Source organism: Diplotaxodon limnothrissa, linkage group LG11 (assembly GCF_057381915.1).
Source record: "Diplotaxodon limnothrissa isolate DT_005_m linkage group LG11, D_limnothrissa_male_GT1.1, whole genome shotgun sequence".
NCBI lineage: Eukaryota > Metazoa > Chordata > Actinopteri > Cichliformes > Cichlidae > Diplotaxodon > Diplotaxodon limnothrissa.
Window position 1 is genome coordinate 35,822,372 of NC_140606.1, and position 22,991 is coordinate 35,845,362.

Here is a 22,991-nt window from a genome sequence, read left to right on the forward strand (position 1 = left end):
ATTTATGTTGCTGCTGTGCCAGCTTTGATGGCTGAGAGGCGAGGATGTCTCATTTTGTTGAATCCCCGTTGCCTCGATTATTCTCTCCTCGCATCTCTGGTAGGAGGGACTAAGATGCACGGGAAGGATACAAGGAAAGGAATCGAGGGTGTATAATCCATGAAATTAGAGAGCTTTGTTTGTTCCTACCGTTTTGGTCTTTTCAGATGTGTTAATAAGGAAAATATGAAATAATGCCAGCCTTATCCTTTATGAGCATGTCGACAGACTTGTCACGGCCTGAGCTGCTATTCTTTCTAACGCACTCTAAGAAAATAAGTGAGAACACAGCAGACGTTTTCTGAAGATAAATATGAACGTGCAGCCTTTTTCCCCCCGAAGCATGACTATGCAGAGTCATTGCCTGATACTGTGCTCAGTATGGGGGACAGACACCGTTGCACAAACCCATATGGTGACTCACCATGTTCTTCTACAGGCAGTCATGACTAAGTGACTGTGGCTGTTTGTCTCACTCTGCAGCTGCAGTTGCGGCACTTAGAGCTGCCTCACACACTGTGATTACTTTCCTGATGGGTAAAGAAATTACTGTCTTGGTGGCAGACACAGCAAAGCAAGCGTCTTTAAAGGCATATTCTAGTAAGGTAAGTGGGTGGACTGCTCCCTATTTGCACACTAAACTGCATCCTCTAAATGTTATGGCCGTTGTTGTTATTATTATTATTACCACCCACATTAACAAAGACACAAATGGTCTTTTATTTTCAAGGTGACGTTAGTTCAATGATACATTTCTGCAAACTAAAACTAAAAAGAGAATATATATTGTGAACAACAACTTTAATGTTATTAAAAATATTGTGTTAATGAGTCTTGTTTGATGTATGCGGTTGAACTGCAGATAACAGACATCTTAGCAGAACCATTCTAGAACAAAGTTTATTCCCCAATAAAAGCCTAACATATGGGTTTTGAAGTCCCCTCGGTTCAGTGTTTCAAAGACTTTGTATTTTCTCCATCCACACTCTGTGCCCTTAGTTAATCTGTTGTGAGTACAAACAGAAATCAGACCATATTACCTAAGAGCTCGAGCTGGCATACTACCGAGTCTCTCCAGCTTTTTCTCTTAGCACACAAATGGGCAGCATTGAGACCCACATTCTATTTTTGCCAATCAGGAGCTGAAAGCCTGGCTACTCCCTGCGGTGGATTTTGACACACTACCAGAATTTCTAATTGTACTTATCCATACATTATTTAACATTATTTTAAGGTTGCACTCCCTCTTTTTCTTACGCGTATGCACTTGTCAGCTCATCTTTTGCCGCCACACCTTTCTGCTTGCCATCACTTCTGGCACTCTGCTGATGATCAAGGCCTGCAGCTTCACACCACTTAAGCCCTTGATCTTAATTTATTTGATTTTAGTCCCCAAACACCCGTCATTTTCTTCTTTCTTCCTCTCCAACTCAATTTTCCTGGCGCTCCTTCCATCAGGGCCAATTACCTAGCTTTCCGTTCTCATGTCTGAATAGAGCAGAGGGGTCACCTTAATCGGTCTGCATCAGAGTCCTTTTCCTATGTTCGTCCTTGAGTTGCAAGGTATGAAGCTTTTGCCATTTCCATTTTTTTAGTTTAATGCATAATGTATCATTTGGATAACAAATAATGCAAATGCACAGGTGTATTCTTTGAATCCAGAGTTGAACCTAAAGACAAAAGAGCCAAGAACTGTAGTTTCTCTAATGGCCACATGGGACTAGTAGGTAAGCCAGTGTTGTATTAACACGTCCATCTTTCCAGCAGTAAAAATCATATTTACAGCCTGGTTTAAAAAAAGATTTTGGACTTTCTTTTCTTGAATGTTCATACCTAATCTATGTGTTTATTAAGTTTTCAAATCAGAGACAAAATTGTTTCTCTTGTTGCTGTGCTTTTGCCTCCTTGTTCATGTTGTGCCAAGAATCAGTGTCAGAGAACATCGTGTTTTAAGGTTAATGGTGTAGCTGGGAATAGCCTCAATGGCATGTTGCATAACTTGTAAACATTGATTTTATTACTTAACAGAACTTCAGCCCTGTTACCTAACCATCTCTGTGTGTCCCCATTAGGTCAGTAAGCCCAGGTATTGATCTGATTGGCGTTGGTTTGCCTTGTTAGATCATCCCTTCCTGTTGATGGCAAAAGCATGCATGAGTGGAATGGGTTGCTGCCAAATACAAATTAAGTTTTCTTTTCTATGCACTGCAAAAGAACCACAAGTTTGGACAACAAAGACAGAACACACTTAGATCCAGACGACAAGAGATTAAATTATATCTGCTACTTTGTTTCTAGACATTATTTCAGGTCATGGAATTGAATGCCTCTCTCCTCTTTTTATTTACTGTCATTTTTGATATTCACTAGAGTTACTACTGTGTAAATAAAGTAAATGAATCATGCAAAAAACTGCTCACCATGTCATATGTGGTAACGACTTTCTTTAGGACCTCTGGTAGCAGGCCTTGAGGCTCTAAGTTGGGGTACTGCTCATTGAGGTTGAACACCAGAAGGGGGTTATTGTCAGGCCCAGTCAGTCGAGGGGAAAGGGCCAAGATGCACTGCTTCAGGTTAGCCACCGCTGAAAGGCCGCACAGCTCTTTAAAGGACGCTATGGCATTCTGCAGAGAATGGAGAAAGCGTAATTACAGTCTGGCTTGCATGAACTTATGCTGGTTTACACTGGCATGCCAAGCAAAACATGCATCAAATGGCATAAGCATTACAAAAAGTCTAAAAGGAAAGGAACCTAATATTCCAGCTTTCGAAAATATGCCCTTCATCTGCCCCACAACCGCACAGAACAGCACTTTCTCAAAGGAAACGCCTGGAAGCTCATTCATTACCTGTGGGAACTTTCATTTTGGCTCTTATAAGCCACTCATAAACACTCAATCCTTTTGGACTGACACCAGGTTCACAAAGACACACAGACACACACAGAGACACAAACACCCTAACCTTTCTGTGAAAGGCCAAATTTAAATCCTACATAAACAAGCAGAGGGAAAAACTGGCAGGAGGGCCAAGATGTGTTATAATCACAAGGCCAGTGGCTTGTTATCACACAACGACCGCAATATAAACAACGCTACCAAAATAAAACCTAATACAACGCCTGAAGAAACACAACCTGAGACCATCCACAGTGCAGAGACACTCGAGCAGTGTATTTCCTATGCAGCCCTTTGCATTTCTTTGAAAGCTTGAACAATGACATAAATGCCTCTTTTTCTGAAAAGAGGGATCACAGTAAGTCTGTCTGGACTGGAGTCCATTAAACACTGTGGGTTAAAGCTAAGCAGTTAAAACAAACAGCTTTATATTGTTTTTCCATCACTGGTACCATTAAAAAATGTGGTCCAGTTTACACAATAGAAGTTATGAATAACTTCTATAACATGGATCGTTAAAACATGGATCTCACCATTATGTTTGCTCGTTTCTCTCCATTCCTTGACACACATAAGGACTTGGTCGAATCTAATTCAGTCCAGGGTGGTGGTTTTTGTGTTTCCTTTCCAAAGATGAAGTCTTTTAAATCAACGGTCCCCAATCCCCGGGCCTCGGACCGGTACCGGTCCGTGAGTAATTTGGTACCGGGCCGCGAGAGTAGAGGCTCAGGTGTGAAATGTATGGTTTTCAGGGTTTTTATCGGTTTTCAGCGTTATTTTGTTTTCGTTTTTATCGTTAACTCGGTTTTCCTGGGTCTTTTCACCTGTGTTATGAATAAATTTCTTTTTTTCGGTACCGGTACTAGTTTTATTTTGTTGTATTTATCCGCGACACCTTAAAGGCCGGTCCGTGAAAATATTGTCGGGCATAAACCGGTCCGTGGCGCAATAAAGGTTGGGGACCGCTGTTTTAAATTACTTTAGATGTCTTGTATTAAATCTAGTTATAATTAATAGATTGTGTTCAGTCTACTGTTCAGATGTGTTCAGACATAAACTTTCCATGCATATCCATGCAGTACAAAATATATCTTGGATGACACTGTTAATTCAGACCCACTCTAGTTAATCACACAAAAAAAGGGTGGGAAAAAAAAAATCAATACTTCATGCCTTACCTGCATGTTTTCTCTGAGGTCTGTTGCCTCTCTCAGTGGCTGAATGGCTGTTTTGAAGACATCATCCAGAGCTTTGATCAATAGCACCCTCATGCTTGCATACTCTCTACTCCTCTTGCCTTTTCGTACAGACAGCCCCCTTTTGTGAGGTTTGCCGCCTCCTCTTCGATTGGTTATTGCCACATGAACAAACAATAAGGTATGTGGCAGCACTTCCCCTGTCAGAGACTGCAGCGGAACATGGCGGAAACCTGGCTGCAGACACTCAAACGGGATTGTGTATTGACCGATAAACTCATCGCCAATATAGTCGTCATCCAGCACCACAAAGCGCACCATTGCAAGTTCGGGGAGGTTTATCTGAAACTCGAAGCTCTCGTCAAACAGAGGGTTGTCCCCGTTTTGGTTGACCGTTTTAGTCCTTTGCTCAGCGCAGTCGGCGGGAATGCCGTGTATTTCGACATACACGTAGGGATCTACTACGTCTCCTTTGGCACCTGAGCCTTTGGGTTTTGGAAAGTTTTGTCCACTGATAATCTTGATGTGCAAGAGCTGTGGAGAAACACCAGGCACTGAATCTTTAGTGTTGGCACTGAAATATGAAACCTGCTCCCTCATGATCGCTGGACGCAGCACATAACCACAGTTCCCATTCTGACGGAACCAGCCAATGTTTAAATCCATCATCAGGCCAGGAGTCTGGTAGTTCATTGCTACAATCTGACAGCCACACTTCCAGAAATCTTGTGGATTCATGTTGCTGGAGTCAATCCGCATGGGACTAGGGTAAACCCGTGCTAGGAACTTCTTGTTATAGTTAACAAAGTCACCTGGGAATTCACTGGCACAGCGACTGGCAAAGACTTCATTGAAAGAGCACAGCTCCCAATGCTTCTGTTTTTGGAAAGATGTTGGAAAGTCTTTGAACTCCACAGACTTGCACAAAGTCACCAGATCAGAGAGCTCCTTGGACAGCTGAAATTTCTTGAGTGCAACTGTTTGTTGTTCAGCAGTCTCAATGCTCATCCTTTGAGACATCTCTGCCCCTTCATCCTCATCTGTCACCTCACCTTCTGAAGCAGTGCAATTTGTGCCCAACTTCTTACCCTTCAGTAGGATCTTCCCCTTCAGTTCATTAGGAGATGGAAGGTAACAGTCCTCAGGTTTTGGAGGATCTAGGTGGAGCTTGTCTCCAAGGATTTTCTTTAGGTGCTGGAACATGACTCTCTGTTGCTTCAAGGAACAGTGGTTTTCTAAGCACAGTATCAATGGAAACTCAGAGGCAACAAAGGCATATTTGTTAATGACGTCAATGACACTGCGAAAAACTATCTGTGAGGTCATTGTGTGACCAGTGTAAATTACAGGTTCATTATCAGGTCCGTCCCACACATCCAGCTCTACACTGCGGCAGCCCATCTTGAGAGCACGGATATAGCCTGTCACATCAGAGGGGCCTCTGAACTGATCTTCTATCAGGTAGGTGTTGTGTGATGCATTGATGTAGTAGTGGGACAAGGGTTGGTTCACGTCTTGGCAGACTGATTTATGTTCAGGGTCAAATATATGGCACTCTGAGGACATAAGATAGTTAGAGAACCCGTCCAAAGACAGCCAACCTTTGAGCTGGCCCTCTTTCGATGGCTCATATTTCTGAATTACGTCAAAGCTGGTCTCTTCGCTGACTTGTGCCATTCCCTGTTCTGCCTCCAGAAATATCATTAAGTCCTTGGTATCAAGAAATTCTTTATTACTGGAAAACTGAACAAAGAGAAAATATATTTCTGGTCTGGTACAAAGATCGTGAAAGACTTCAATGAACTCCTCTTTTGCCACATCCGAACCTGATTTGTCCTTAACTTTATGCAGCTCCTTGAATTTCAGTTCTATTTTCACATTTTTGAGTCCCGGATTCAACTTTTTGACTAACTGTACAGCAGTGCATATAGAAAGTTGCTTGCTGTTTGTAGTATCCTCCTCATCAAAAAGCTCACCTAACCACGATGAGCGCATGTTGTTCTGACTGCTCTCAATCATATTTAAGGTATGTTTCCCATAGGATATCAGGTACCTCAGCCCTGTGACCCACGTGTTGGCTACATCTGCAGTGTTCGCCACCAAGTCTAGGGACTCATAGTTCTCCCCAAAAATGACAGAGAAAGCACAGTCCTCCGAAATCTGATCATAGGTTCCATTAGTTCTAAAAGTATCTGTGTTTTTGCCTGTCCGAACCTCTTTGATAGATTTTACATCGATTTTAGCCTTGTCTACTTCCTTCTTTGAAGGCTCCCATCTCAAAGACTGCATGTCGGCGTCAAGGAGAAAGTAGCGATGGTAAATGCGCGAATTGGATCGCACTTTTTTGAGCTCAGACCCATCAACCATGGCACTGATGCAATCACTTGCGCTACTAATCTTCTTCTCAGTGGGCATGCTGCTGAATGAGACAGTCTTCTTTCTTTCCTTCCGCTGTTTTCCATCCTGCAGAGAAAAGGAAAAACACTGTGTATCAATAGAAATCTTTTCATTTAAAGTACAGGAAACAACAACAACAATGAAAATATGACAGTATGCAGTTATAATCAAGGTTTAACTTTAAAGGGGTAAGCCAGTCTAGGCTTACTTAAATCATATACTAAAAAAGTACTGTTCCGTGTGGATCACTATTTTGTTTTTTCCCCCAGGTTAATTTTAGAGTCATCAATCTCTCTAGCAGACCTGTAGCACAATCTCCACATTTTGTATTTCTTTCCAACTCAAGAAAAATCTAAATACAGCACCCAGCATGCTGCCCACTCTGACATACTGTTTGCCCAGATAGTCCTCCTTCTTGGTCCAACAGCAGCAACCTTGTTGGTTGACTTAAGGCACCTGTCGCTGTGTATTATACAGATACAACAAGGAATCTCCCTTAGGAGAGCATCACCCACACAAATCCAGTCATCTACAGCAGTCACACGTCTGACATTTTCAGTGAACCCTGCTCTTTCCATCGCAGCAGTTCCCTTCAGTACAACAGCATTTTACACTTGACATTATTGAAGTCATTTCACAATTTTAGAAAAAACCACACCCTTATTAATCATCCTGTGGCAGCATTGTTCAGCTATATGATGTAACTAGACTACGTTGCAATACATTCCAGTAGAAACATCAACCTTTATTTTCTTTTAATCTAACGACTGAATGAGTGAAATGCTATTGTTTTTAGAGGCACAAAGGGATTGGCTACTCATTATTACATCATGTATATAGAGGTCAAGATGCAGCAAAAGCAATGGACACTCCTGATAGTTCTCCCTGCTGCCGACAGCCCACTCTCAGTGAGATTGTTTATTAGTTTGTACAATTAAGATGTCTAAGTAGCTGGAATGATGAGGATGGAAGGCTGAAACAAAATCTTCTCTAACATAAAAACCATCTATACAACCAAGCGTAGTAACAAACATCTTACATAACAGAAATGATCAAGCAAATCTGTCAGTAGGCGCTTCTGAGATGAAACACAGACCGAAACAATTATATAATGTCATTTTTTTTCCAAATTGATTCATCAGCATCTGTGTGTTGGAGTATAAAAAAACAGACACTGACTCTTATCTTGTGCCCCTGTAATGATCATGGATGGACCTTATTTTGCAGTCTGTTGCTTAAGGTCAGTTCTTGCCCTAACCTAAAATGGGAATTCCTTACATAATCCTTCTGATCTGGACAAAAAGGTGGATTTTAGGATAGTCATCAGTAGGCAGTAACCATAATACAGTCAGTATAAGGAGATAAAAATACTGCACACACCCAGTGTGTACCTATTGTAGTACACACACCCAGTGCACTACAATAGGTATAGATTGCCAAAGCACCCTTGTCTTACCATTTAATGTTTCCTTAGAAAAAAAAACTGTTATGCAACAGTCTTTTTTTCAGTCAGGTGATCCACAATACTGCAAGCTGCAAGTGCAGCTTCATTTAGCCTTACATGGTTTTCAAAAGACAACATGATCATGATCAGATGGGCTATTTATAGCTACATTTATTTGTTTTATAGGGTACATATTAATCTCCATCACTTATCTCTGTTCATCTGTTTCTTTGCCAAGTCAAAGCACAGCACCAGATCAAGCTAGCTACAATTTCCCCGTAATGTTAGCAGTTACAAGAAAGATGGTGATCTTTCTTTCCCTGCTGACTTTTAGTCAGATTTAAAGGACCTTTATTTGGGATCCGTGGTCAAAAATTAAGGGCTGTAACTTCATTAGAGTAGAAAAGTTCCACAGGACCATATGTTAGAAAAGTATGGGTGTAAATATATATCATGAGCAAGACATTATAGCACCAGTAAGTACAAGCTGTATTCAGTACTTATCAACCTTATCTAACCCCCGCTCAGTCTGTTTAACATCACTGTGTGGTAACAAGGACTGTAAGCAAACACAGAAACATTATTTTCTTGGGTAAGCATCCAAAATACATGACCGTGCCACGCTATTAGTCATCCCTTCTTTGAATCCTCTGCAACAGAACAATACACAGCAGGACAATGGAGGTTCCGGTTTTGAGAAATATTCTGCATTGATCCTCATTTCATTATGTTTATTACAGATGGTTTCGTTTTTTTACTTTTATTACTTTATTAATTTTGTTGAGAGAAGGAAACCCGTGCTGCATTGTTAGGGCACGACAGTAGAACGCAAATGAGATATTAAACGTTTTGTTTGTGCTTCACAATGCTAAGATAATACCCTGGGTATTACCATCAGACACCCTGAAAAGAGAAGTTAATTCTAAGCCTGTATGTATGGTTTCAGTGTATGTTCGATATCTGTGTGTGTGTGTGTGTGTGTGTGTGTGTGTGTGTGTGTGTGTGTGTGTGTGTGTGTGTGTGTGTCGACAGCAAGATAGTGGGGGAGAGAACCAAGTAAGACTGCATATGTCCAACTGCTCAAAGATCCCATAGGAGTCTGAATTCCCTAACGGACGGAAAACTGCATTTTTTTTCTGGCTCAGCGAGCAGTTATGAACTGTCTGTGCAACTGAAGACATCACATGGGACCCATTACTCTTTGCTCTACTGTTCTACCTAAATCCTCCACAACAACCATCACCTCAGTCTCACTGCAGCATAAATCACCTTTTAGCTCGGTGCCAGGACAGGCTTAAATATACAGTAACAAAAATTAAGTGAATGAAATGAATTTCATCTGAGTACAAATGTAACAAGCAGCCACAAATGTGCCCCTTTGTGATGGTGCATGGCCCTTATTTACTGCTAATTTATAAAATCACAGTCGTCAACAAGAATTCCTACAGTGTCTCAACTGTTAGGGGTCTTAGAAAGAAAACAGTATATTATATATATACCTTTACACAAAGCCAAACTGATGTACTGGACAGCTGATATTGGCCTCGCTCAGATATGGCCATATCAGGGTATATCGCTTTAGATATGCAACAAATATAAACAATGAGGAAAAATTACCCATTTCTTGCAAATAAATAAATAAGAAATTCAAGAGGAACTGTTTTTTGAAGATCGTCCTCCTTTCACAAAGCATTCCCAAATAGTTGTGGCTGATTTGTTACGTGGCAGACTTTGTCCAAACATAAAATGAGGTCTAGTCCAGAGGTCCAAAAAACTACTAACATTTTTGTTAGTAGTCGTCTTCAGATTTCCATGTGTCCTCTGCTTGCATAGCAACATCTAATCTCGCCCCTCTATACAATCTTCTCGTGCCTGGCAGCTCGAAATGCGTTCTTCAGTTTCAGTTGTTTGCCAGCTTCCAGATAACCAGATAACAGTAAAAGCAAGAGAAAGAAATATTGAATACAAAAATATTTGCATATTTTAGCTGAGCTAAGACTTGTGCAGCGCTAAGGGACTACAAGAGCTGCAGAGCTTCCTGACAAACTACCTGATGTAACTCATTGTTACCACCTGGGGGCAATGCTAAAAACTTGTTGGACGACTGGAACAGACTTGTTCCTGCTTGTGCACGCAACGTAAACCAAAGTGCACAAACACCAAAAACAAAACAATACACTGGGTTTTATTACGTAAAAAATTATTTTAACTAAGAAAAAGAAACATGAGATATTATATTGCAGTTAAACTGATATTAGCTCACTAATACACTATACAACAACAAACAACCACAATCTTCTAGTAATGAGAATTCGGTTTTATTAAAATTAGCAAATAGGGACTTTTTGTTCTCCAGCTGCACTGCTGTCAAATCCCAGGGGAGTTCAGACCTGGTGCAGACCCAGCTGTTTTTATGTACCATATGGTAAGAGTCTGTTGGTCACATGAAGTGTGAAAGAGGTAACACAAGATAAATCTAACAGCTCTGCCATTTCCTGAGTGGATATAAATGAAACTTGTGACTAAAACTTGTTTTTCACACGAGTTTTCCATGCTGAAATAAAAAAGGAATATGTATTTAAAAAGGCCAACCTGCTGTATCTTTCCCATACAGTTTAACAGATTCAACTTTCATTTATGCAGGTGTTTGTCTTCTGTTTGTTTTTCTGTGCAGTGGTTCAAAATAAGAACTTTTTGGTTGGGTATTTCAACCATCCATTTCTTAATCTCTAAGAGGTTTTGTGTTGTGTAATCTAACTGACATGGAGCGGATTGATCAGCTGTGGCCTTTTTTGTCAGTTTGCTCAAAAGATGGCAGCCTGCAATAACTGTACTATCTACTCTTTTAGGGGCAAATAATAATCCATGCCATTGTCCAAGAGTGACTCACCAGACAAGGAGATTAGTGGAAGAAGAAAATCTAAAATCCACCAACCAAGCATATCTTTTCATTTAAAATAGTGAATTACCTATTTTCTATCACATATTAATTTGCTACAGTTATAGATTGGCAAATGATATCTCTTAGACTAAGTAGCGTTTAAGTTAGATGATTAGGAAAAAGGTCAGGGTTAGAGAACAGACCTTCCTAGGATACAAGAGGGGTAATGTTTAACTCCCACAAAGTGTGAGTAAATCAGGACAGGGTGTCCACCACCTAGCATGTGAGAAGCTAACCAAAACAGTCATAATGAACTATACTAAGAATCTCTACCCTGTTAACGGGCACTCTGGTTATGCCCTCGACTTATTTAGGTCACAATCTGACACACATTTTATTTCCATCTTTTATTCCATCTTTATGGCTTCTCCAGCCAAGACATGATTACTAGCCAGTCAAATCAAGGAATATGATGGGGCTGATCAATTATGGAAAAAATATCTACTTGCAATTATATTGGCATGTTCTGAGATCAAGATTAATTAACACCATAGCTGGGTGTTTGACACAATCGTGCATTTGTTGAACTTTTAAGGAAAACTGGCATTTTTTATTTGCTTGTCCTTGCCGGGCTTCTCGAAAACAAAGTGTGTGCGAAGGGCTGAACTGGTTTTTACTACTCTTTGTAATCAAAGCTGATCTAAACCTGCCACATCCTGTAGGGGGATGTGTTTGAGGTTTAACGAAGAGCAAAGGCACATAGCTGTCAAAGAAAGATAAAAAGAAGATGCAAAACAACACATGATTACAAAAAAAACTAAATTTGAAAATTGTTTTATCTCAATTGTCTTCTTCTTCATAGTTGTTGGATGCTGCAATTATAAATGGATTTAAATTTTGTTTAAGCTCACATCCCTACACCAGGGCTCAAAGCATCCAAAGGAGGGTGACTGCTGTAGATTCAGTGCATGAAAGATCTACTGTGAGCTGAGCAGATCAGCTCAGCCTTGGATTTAATAAATGTTGAACAGTTAACATTACCAAACTGCTGCCACACAATGAGAGAAAAGACTTCTGAGCATACTAAGTTTATATAGGGATTGGCAGAGCTGTGAAAACAAGTAAAGGACAGATGCCGCTCTAGCACATTAGCAGCTGCTGTGCATCCTGATTTTTACGATTACAGCGATGTGGACGGGTCATTGGCACATGGCAGTGGATCTTTAGAGTCAGTTATACTCATCAGCTGGTCCTGGCCAATCAGCTGAAAACCCACCAATTCTAGTCACCAGCCAATCCAGTGGGTGCATCTCAACACAGGATACTGTGTAGGTCATAACATGTAGTGCGGCTAATCAATATGCAACATCAAAAAGCAATTTATAATTTTAAAGTATTAAAAATATTTTTGGCCAATGGACTTTTTCCATCTACTAGTCTGCTTGGCTGCTGAGTCAAAAAGTGAATTTGGATACCGTTTAGGACTGTTTTGGTACATACAGCCACTTGCACAAAATAAACATACATAGGCTTTTATGACATCACATTTTGGGTTGGGTTCAGGGCACTGTGCGGGCTACTCACATTCTCCCAAATACCAAAGTCATCTAACCATTGTTTTGTGAACCTTGTTTTTGTACACATGCAGGGTCATGCTGGAATGTCCAAAAATGTCCTGGTAAACTGAAGCATTAAGATCTCTCTTCACTGGAACCAAAAGGGCCAGCACAAACCCAGAAAAACAACCTCATACCACTATCCCTCCTGCTCCAAGCTTTACACTTGGAATGCTGCAGTAAGGCAGATGATGTTTTTCTAACATTCACCAAATGCAGACTGCATGATTTGTCAATTCACACAACATGTTTCCACTTTTCAAGTGTCTAGTGGCTGCGCGACTTACATCACTCTGTCAAATGTTTGGCGGTGCCTGTTGGCCATGATAACCCATCGCCATCAAGCTCCCAGTGCACAGTTTTTATGCTGATGTTAATACCAGAGGAGGTTAGGAAACTCCGCAGTTAATGAGCAAGCAGAGCACTGCAACTCCTCATTCCTCATTGGAACTTGGCGGTGTTTGATTTTATACACCAGTGGCAATGGGACTGAAAGAAACATATGAATTCAGTGATTAACAGGTGTAGCCTCACTTTTGTCCATATAATGTAGATTCACCCACTGTAGCAGAGACCCTTCTTATCTGCTAAACACAAACTACACCAATCAGAAACAGCTGTTAGGTGAAGTGAAAAGCATATTCATCTTGTTACAATGTAATGTTCTACAGCCCACAATCCAAAGGACTTGCTTTCCTGACAATCAACCAAAATGTGCAACAAAATCCACACAGTTAAAATGTTTCCTCAAATTTGACACTTAAGTCTTTTTATGGCAACATTTTCAGCACTGAAAAAGAAGAGGATACAATTAACAAGGAAAAAATTGCCTTGGGTGGGCTGAGTTAATTGCTTACCACCATTTTCTTCCAACTGTTCTCTATGGAGCTGTTCCAGGCTTTACATCATCAGCTCTCCAGGCAGAGAGCGAGCCTATCATCTTCTCAATATTAGATTGAGACATTAGTCACAGTTACAATAAATGAATCTGTTAATTCTGTGATATTAATAAGAATCTTTACTTATTAATAGTACAGAAAGTTAATATTCCACAGGGTTGATTCTTTACTAAGTTTTAGACAAAAGCTGTCACATTTTATTAAACTGTGTGAACTGTAAAGAGCCGTTGATAGCATTATCTGCAGTGCAATAACATTAAAAACAACAGTAACAAATATGCCTAAATGGGCATACTGATCACCTTATCTCATACCCTGATCAATCTTTCGTGACATTGTGAGGGCAGCCTGCGCAATCAATTGAATTACACAACAAGCGCTAGGACATAACACAGGGGTAACTTCTGTTCAATTTCCTGTAAGGCCCTCACAAAAAGTTAATTTGTTATGGTTCTTTTCAAAACGAGATAAGGAAGAAAAAAATGCAAGACTGAGTAATTAGTCAATTTCCTAATTGCTCATCAAAGTGATGACAATAAGCTAGTAATGAATTTAAACCAGTGAAAATCATACTGTAAATGATACCTGCCCTGTAGATATGAGCTGTTTGAAACGAGAAGCAATAGATTTCTTCTTCTTCTTATCATCAAATGCCCTTTTTCTAAGCCTTTACCCATGACCATGTAACCTTCTGCAACTGGTTTCTTGTTATCTTTATAGCTGGTATGAATTTATTGGACCTTGAGAGAAATGTCAGCCATCAACCAAACATAATTGAGTTTTGATTCATTACCAGTAATAGATCTCATTCCAAGGTCACCACAATATTTTCCATCAATATGTAGGACATTTCTTTAATCCATGAACACTGCGTGCGGCCTTTCATGCTACTCCGAATAAAAAGGGTCAAAGACCCCCTTTCCACAACACAGCATTTCTTTTCCTTTCTACAGTGGTAAACTGGAATTCACTAGAGTCACTGCAGGTTGCATCGATGTAGTGTGCAGTTGCAGATGTCGGGCTTGTGGTTATGGCTCACTCACAGTGTAGATTTGATGCAGAAGTATGACTACCTCATTAGACCTCACGAGTAAAATCTTGGGTTATAACATATTGCTTTCTGAGATTCTACTTTGTTAAATAAATAATCTCTGATCCCATCTCAAACTGCTCCTTCCCCATCTCCTTACTTTGTCTGACTCAGCAACCACTCCAAAGAACGCACACATAAACACCACATGCGGTCTGCTGACTTAGTGAATTTTAGAAAGTTCAGTTGCTTCCTTCATTCCAACATGATTCTGAATTTATTACCATTTTATTGCAGTTGTTTCTAGTAAAAAAAAGAATTCATACGTTGCTCAAACACCTGCTTTAAATTTTCATTGTCAGGGTGCCATCTGACATTCATGTTCTGTATTCATTTAATGTATTGTGTTATTGTCTCATTTATGGTTAATATAAAATGTTCTATGCATAACATTTATGCATGTGTTTTCTGCAGTTTTCCCTGAGTCACTTTATACATCTGACTGAATTAATTCAAGTAGCTGATTAGGACTGTTGCGCTTACTTTAAGCACAACAATCTCACTGGAAGAGCAGTTAAAAGGCTCTGCTTACACCAGATCAATGCTATATTCTCCCACGTTAAGCTAATTTGCCTGCAAATTCAGTGGGTCTTATTCAGAGACCAATAAACAAACAGTCATCAGTCGGTCACCTCAGACATTAGGCAGCAATAACATCAAACCACTCCCACATACGTAACATAAAGACAGAAGAACAGCCCACATGCCCACATATTATCTTTTCTACAACCAGTCTGGTGGTTTGACAAATACTCCAAAGCAAAACCTAAACTGTTAAGAGATGCCCACACTGATTTTCTTTACTGACACACATTTTTCATTGCCACAAAAAGAAACCTGAACCTCTGACTGCAATAGGCAGATTGCAACTAAAATAATGATTCCAGAGTATATTATAAAAAAAGCTCTAGTCTAGCCCTGTTATTAATAGGGATGGGTACCGGTATCCGGTGCCATCTGACATAAACGGTAGTAACCAGACCAAAAAGCAGCGCACATTTCGGTGCTTTATTTCAGTGCTTTTTTCCCTAAGATGTCATACACTTTGGATTCTAGCCAATCATTTTACCTTTCCGAGGATAGTAGGCGGGCCCAGGTACATATGTTCTTTTAGAGCAGAGCTACAGATTAAAAACGCCCAAGGCGAAGCGGTCAAATTCTGGCTGTACTTCACAGCAAAAGATGCAAACTCAGCAGCCTGCAACAAGTGCTTTAAGGTGATACTGTGCAAAGGAGGTAACACCTCGAATCTGATGAAACACCTGGCGACGTATAGCATTTTGTTAAAAGCCGAGAAATGCACCGTATTTGATAGCTTGCTGCGAGACCTCACATCAAGAACATCTACTGCGGGTGTGGTGCCTGTTATCGGACCCGGAGTTAGCAACATCCCCCAAAAACCCGAAAAGTAGAGTCCTGGCCCCTAGCCCTGCCAGTGTAGCAGAAATGATGACAGATGATGACGGCAGCAGCAGCCGTTCTTCTCTGGGTCAGTAGCTTAATGTTGTTCGTGTATAATTTACGTTGAGTAGGCTAACCATGTTATTAAATTAATGCATGCAAGGTGAACTAGCAAACACCGTCGTAGTTACATGCGGCTGTCTTCTTGTTTGATGGCAGATACTCCCTTCACCCTGGCCAAAAAGGCTAAAATGACCAAAGAGGAAGTGGAAAACAGCTAAACATGAGAGGTTTTTGGACAAAGTTTATGTTTTTTTCCATTGTTTAAGCACTGCTTCCAGCCAAGCGTGATGCCATAAATCCCCTATAGCTGCAGAAAAGGCTAACATTGTTGTCTTTTTACAAAAAAAACAGCTGAACATGAGAGGTTTTTGGACCAATTTTGTGTTCTCCATTCTTTAAGCACCGGTTCGAGCACCGGTTCGAGCACCGTTTAAGCACCGGCACAGTTTCAAAAGTACCAGTTTGGTACTGGTATCGGATAAAACCTAAACGATACCCATCCCTAGTTATTAATGCTCTAAAAACATATATCAGTGACCATCTATAGAATAGCTGCTTTATAAATATCACATTTAGTTTTTGTTTGTTTATGACCTTTGGATTCCTGGATGGGTTAAGTGTGGATTAGATGAACAGGACACACGAGGAAGACACTGGGGAAAAAAAGACACCCTAAATTAAATTAATTGATTAATTAAATATTTTCCAATCGCATTTGTTGCCTCAATAACAAGTTTGAAGTCTCACTCTATACAACATAAAATTCATTTTGTCAATTAAGGTCCCCACTATAGTCAGAAAGGAGAAGGCAATGCTCACTGGACAACAGCTTGGAAATGACAAGTTGTTAGCCAAGTAGTGTCCATGATGTTTGTTTTAAAAAGCTAAGACGGCATCCAAGAACAACTGAACTAGTAACTAACTGTACTAACTGTAAGTAACTAACTAACTGTTCAGTCGACCATGCAGCTGATTTTTCTCCGTCATTACTTGGCCTTTTTGGAAGGCACCATATATTTTTCTATGCAGGGAAAACATTGTACATGGAGACCGACAAGTCTGCTAGAATACTCAGTTAATCTGCTGCAAATTTTATTGCAGGTAAGACAAAGTTAGCGAGCAAATGAGTGCATTTGCGTTGAACCTTTAGGTGCCAAAGTTGGATGTCAGACCTTCTCGGTACCCCTTTTTGTTTTAAGTACCACAGACAACCCGTTTGTTTGTTCTCCGAAGTCTTGGCAATTGGGGAAAAAGACAAAAAGAAAAAACAAACAAACACATTTTAACCGACAAATATAAAAAACAACGTAAAGTTAGACTTTTCTGCAGGATATGTCAGGTTTGGGTAGGTAAGCCTTCAGAGGGTTCACTGCAATTTTATCTGTGATAGTATTGGCTGTAGGGGAAAAATTCACAAGAAGCTCCACACGAGGCTCCATAAATATATCATTATATACTCTGTGAGGAACTCTCCAGTCAGTTCCTCCAGCTGTAGAATAACTTCAACACAACCATTCACAACTGCAGAACTGCATGTCAGGTCCAGCATAGCAGCAAGTAAAACTAGCTCGACAAAAATGTTGGAAGTGGGTTGACAGGTCGTTTAAAAAAAATGAATAAATAAATCTTTAAAAGTATTTGATATATGAAGCTAAAATTTCACAGCAATCATTATTAATTATCCATATTATCATTATCAACATATCATTATATATCCAAACTTTTGACCATACATTTTGTGGCAAATCTGAGATGGTCAAGCAGAAGAGGAAGCAGGAAATGTGGCGAAGCAAAGCAGGGCAAAGACGTGAAGTGAAGCCTGGGATTAACTATGATTTTAGATTGAAAAACTGGCAATTTTGTTTGGCTCTTTACACCACTTATAGACAAGTCTTGCAATGTTACAGCTCCAAGTAGACTGTAAAACTGTGAAACATCGAGAAATTCTCGCATTATTGATGGCAGGTCAACACTGCATTTCACATTTTGGTAAGAACTCCACCAGGCAATATGAAGCAAAACTGTCATGTCAGAGTTCAGTATAAAAAAAAAAAAAGACTGAAAAGCAGTGGCACATTCTCAGCATCTGATAAGGCGTCCATGATGAGGCAGCGCGATGCAAGCAAAATTGACACCATCCGTTAGCTGGAGACTGCATCATATTTCCACCTTCAGGAGTCGTATTACCATCACAACAGCTGAACTGATTCATCCGTGGACTCTCTTAAGGCTGAACAGAAGGCACTGAGAAAAACAGAGACCTGACTAACTTTGTTTCATTTCTAAAAGGACTACAAAAGGTTAATATGCAGAATCAATCCAACATATTAATGCACTACTTTTCTATTAATGTTATTGTCATACTAACATCAGTAACATAACTCAAAGTGAAAGTGATCAGAACTCAAGAACAATGTTATTGATAAACACTCCCAGAGAACAGCTGTTAAAGGTCCCTGCAGTCAGGATATTAGTTTGTGATTTTAATCACACAAAGCTTCCCAGTTTATAAAGTCAACATAAACACTAAATGTGATCTAATTACAATAACAGGAGACTCAGTGTAAACAGAGCTGGAGATAATATACACATTAATATCTTCTCACAGTTTATTTTTATGTGAGTATTAAATATTTACTGTGTAGAAGTTACAGTTACCCAAAGCGATCCACGTTAAAAGAACTAATGGGACAACAGAAAATAAAGCATGAAGTCTATAGCAGTGCTGCAAAAACGGTATTCATAATCAATTTATCTGAGGATTTTTTTCATTATTGAATCATTTGAAATTAAATTAATATATTACAGAGACAGTGCTTTCACTTGACAAAAGCAGCCTTGTTTTCCTGAATTAATGAAACAATTATCTCAAAAATTCCAAAACTCAAATTTTATTACTCCATTTTTTCTGAATGAACAAGACATGTTAAAATCCCAGAAAGCCTCTAATGCCCTGAAACCTTGATTTCATAAGCAATAAAGAGCAAACCCTTAATACACTTAGGGGTAATTCACTCAAAATTCATCCACAGAGTCTACGTGGTGTCCAATGATGTTGACTCAAGAGACAAAGGCACAAGTATATCCCAATATTTCAAGAGAAAACTACATTTACAAAAAAAAAAAAAATCATGTGAGCCATCATTAACAATGAAATCAAGCTTTAAAGTCAACATAAGCTCTTTTAGGATTTTAAGATGTCCTGTTAATTCAGATAGCAAGTGTTTTTTTTGTTTTGTTTTTTAATGAAAAGCGCCGTCTTACGCTTCCATAGAAATTAAGAAGCCAAGTAGCAGCCAGGTGCAGCTAATCAAATACAATCAGTCAACAGCAAGAGTGACCAGGGGTTTTGGCAGTTTGTTGGTCTGGGGCATTCTGGTGTGTTTTAACACGCTGCCAAAATCTTCCTAGAAGAAGACCTCAGAGCAAATTCACCTCAAGGTCAGAACGTTCAAACTCAAGAGCTCTTCGGGCCTCTACAGGCCACATGCATGCATGTAAAATGTTAAGGTTAATAACAGTTACAGTTAGAAAAAGACTGACAGAAAATATGGCTCCTTTGCCAGGAGAAAGTATTTCTCTCTAAAAAGAACATAGCAGCACAGCTTAGCTTGCCTTTAGGTTGCATGTGAGCCAAGTCCAGACCTCATCTCAACTGAAATGAAGAGAGCTGTGCATTAACAAATGTCCACAAAACTTCAGTTTAGTTCTGCCAAACGTGGTTATACAAGCTACTGAGCCATGGGGTGTACTTAATTTTCACAGGACTACCTATCATCCTGTGTAAATGTGTTTGTGAAAAATATGCTTGACTGCATATTAAAGTATAAAATTAATGCCATCCATTACAAGGGCATAGAAGGACTTCTGCCGTTAATGTGGTAGAAATGTATTTGATGCCAAGTTTTTTGAGCTACCCCTGAAATAACTTGGTGAAGCAAACAGCATTTGTGCAAATCAGTGACACCCGACCTGGTAAATTAATAGGCAGTGATTCCGGTTAGTGCTTCTGCAAGTTGCCTTGCATACGTAAACACAACGGCTAGATGTGTGACGCACAGCAGGACATCAAGGACAGCTGTCAAAAAACCATCAATAAATTATACAATCAGCTGCCAGCGGCACTAGTTCAGACAAATGGATAAGACTCCAGCACGCACACCACATTATTCAAGTAACTTTTTGAAGAAGAAGAATAAATTCAGATTCCATTTGAGAAAAATCTCTTCTTGGCAGATTCAGGCTAAATGATGATGGGCCCGTCTGTCGTAACATTTCAGTAGTACATAGTAGCATGCATAATTAAAGTGACAATGCAACAGCAATAACACCACCACTTGCAACATCATATTTAAAAAGGAAAGCGTTTCGCCACCCGCTTTACTCAATCATGCCCTAAACAAGACTTCAGACCTTTTGTCTTTCTTTTTTTTTCTAAACTACAGAATTTAAGGATTATATCAGTTGGTATCTTGCTCGGGGACTAGTAAGTTTGTTGAGACTCTTTTTCACACTGCATTTCCCTAATTAATTTTCATACTTATTTCTCTCTGGGCGTTTAAAATAGGACAAGCAGTGACTGTACACTTACACATTCCAGTGTGAGTACTCACATGGAAGAATGTATGGCTGTGCATTCAACAGTAATTATATAGCACAGTTAATTAGAGTGTAGAAGGGAAACACCAGTGCTCAAAAGCTATTAATAAACATGGTAAACACTGATGACTGCAGTATGTTACAGCAGGTATAATAAGAGCATCCTTAATCTATATCTATCGATATTCGACTCAAGGAAATACTTTCACAACACTACAAGCCAAGTATTCAGAGAATTTACCAGCTAAGACTGACATTGAATGATGCCTCAGTCTTCAAGTTGTATAAAACCTGATCTTGAAATCTTAAAAGGTGTGCATAATGTAGCATGTGCATTGCATACCAGGAGCTGAGAAGAAACAGCAGGAGAGTGCTGGTATTATTTGTTAAATAGCGTGTGATAACACCAGTATTATCCAACAAGTTGTGTTTCAGTTTTATGAAGTGAAATTCTAGTATTTTAATAGTCTGGTACTTAATACTAATTACCTGATATTTATGTGTGTGCATTACATCTGTACACTTCACTTGTATTTTTATTTTATTCCTATTTATTCTATTTATCCCCTTCGTATATTTTATTTATATATGTCTCTGTATTTATATATATATATATATATATATATATATATATATATATATATATATATATATATATATGTGTGTGTGTGTGTGTGTGTGTGTGTGTGTGTATTCTGTAACTTCTGTCGGTGCTGTGCTTTTGGAAACCGAATTTCCCAGGGGAACCCACCCGAGGGATTAATAAAGTTTTATCTTATCTTATCTCTTATCTTTATGCTAGCGGTCCCCAACCTTTTTTGTGCTACGGACCGGTTTATGCCTTTAAGGTGTTGCGGATAAATACAACAAAATAAAACCAGTACTGGTACCCAAAAAAGAAGATTTATTCATAACACACGGGAAAAGACCCAGGGAAACAGAGTTAACGATAAAAACCCTGAAAACCATACATTTCACACCTGACCTTCAACTCTCGCCCGATACCAAGCGACTCGTGGCCTGGGGCTCGGGGACTGCTGCTTTATGGTACCTAACCTTAGCTATTATGTTGAGCTCATGGTCAAATATGTTACCTTTTGCCTCCAAAAACCAACATGGCAGAGACCAAAACTGATGGGTGACATCACAGTGGCTACATTCATCTTTTATATACAGTCTGTGCTCATCACTATAAGGAGGAAACTCTCTCCAAACAGTCTGCTTTTACACACCCAACCACTGCTAGAAAACATTCAGTGTTCTGCATCGACGTAATGTAAAGTGTTTGTGTAAATGTAGATCTTTAAAAATGGAAAAGCACCGCTGTATGAGTTGCCACTGAAACTAAGTCAGCAATCTGATACAATGATGAAGATCACCATGACGTAACTTGTTTGGACTCACAGCACGGCTGGTCCGCCATAATTAATGCCATATTGTTTTCCCTTTTAACAGAAGGACATCACAGTTTGTGTTCTTCTCATACCAGAGCTGTGAAAAAAACTGTTGTTTATAAAGCAAAGTAATGGAGTGATTCAACTTAATCGAAAGGATCTGAGGTGGGACATAGGGGTAAGAAAAGTGTAGCTACGAGATGCACTGCCACCCAAAAGCTTCACAGGTGAATGCTTAAAAAAGAAAAGAAAAAAAAAAGAAAATGGACTGGTCAAAGTAGTAGCCATATCCCAGTAGATAAACTGGGAGCAGCAGAAATAAACTTTTTGTTTTAAATTTCAAGCTGTCAAAGAAGAGTTGTTACTGAATGTGCGCATACATCTGTGAAGACACAACCTTCCAAACCAGGTATACAGAGTGTTTTCACTACAATCACAAGAACCAGTGCCTAAATGTTTTTACAGCACTCAAGCCCAATAAAAAGGGGGAAAAAATGCAGATGAAATGCCCTCAAACATTTTGTTTTGGTGTCATTGAGGGTCTCCTCACTCTTTGTTATATATAAACCACTATTGTGGATTTTATGTCGCAATCGTTTAAAGATGAAACCTACCACCACGTCACTGCGTCCACTTCAATATGTAAACCAGGACAGCTACAGATTACTGGATTTTTAACCTTTAAAAAAAAAGGTTCACTGGCTTCATTTTCCAAGTTATTTAGGTTTTTTATAGCACAAAGACACATAACTACAAGTATTACATGTAGCTACAAGTAAGTACATTTTATCTGAAAGTGTTTCTTTTCTCAAATCCCTTCAAACCTTCAGAGGGTTTGAAACATCACTATAAAAAGAAACTTCATCTTTCATAAAGAGGATGTGGCCACCGGACAATGAAATCATAACAGTAAAAACTGTTTCCAATTATTAAGAAAACCTATAACCTAAAAATAACTCTAATCTCTCCTGCTGCATTATTTTCCACTGCACGAGTGACTTTTCATGTTTTTCCATTGCGTTCAGCTACGGCTAGGCTTTACAGACCAAATTCATATTGACATTTTATGTTTCAG

General features: G+C 39.4%; 1 protein-coding gene across 1 annotated transcript in view; it reads right to left on the reverse strand.

Annotated features, from left to right (window-relative positions):
- plcl2 (phospholipase C like 2) overlaps window positions 1-22,991 on the reverse strand; it is a 40,772-nt gene that overhangs the window by 10,634 nt on the left and 7,147 nt on the right. Inside the window, exons 3-4 of the mRNA XM_085366680.1 lie at window positions 4,115-6,595; window positions 2,460-2,663 (exon numbers count right to left, since the gene is read on the reverse strand). Of these exons, the coding sequence (XP_085222806.1) occupies window positions 2,460-2,663; window positions 4,115-6,595 (2,685 nt within the window). The remainder of the gene's footprint in view (window positions 1-2,459; window positions 2,664-4,114; window positions 6,596-22,991) is intronic.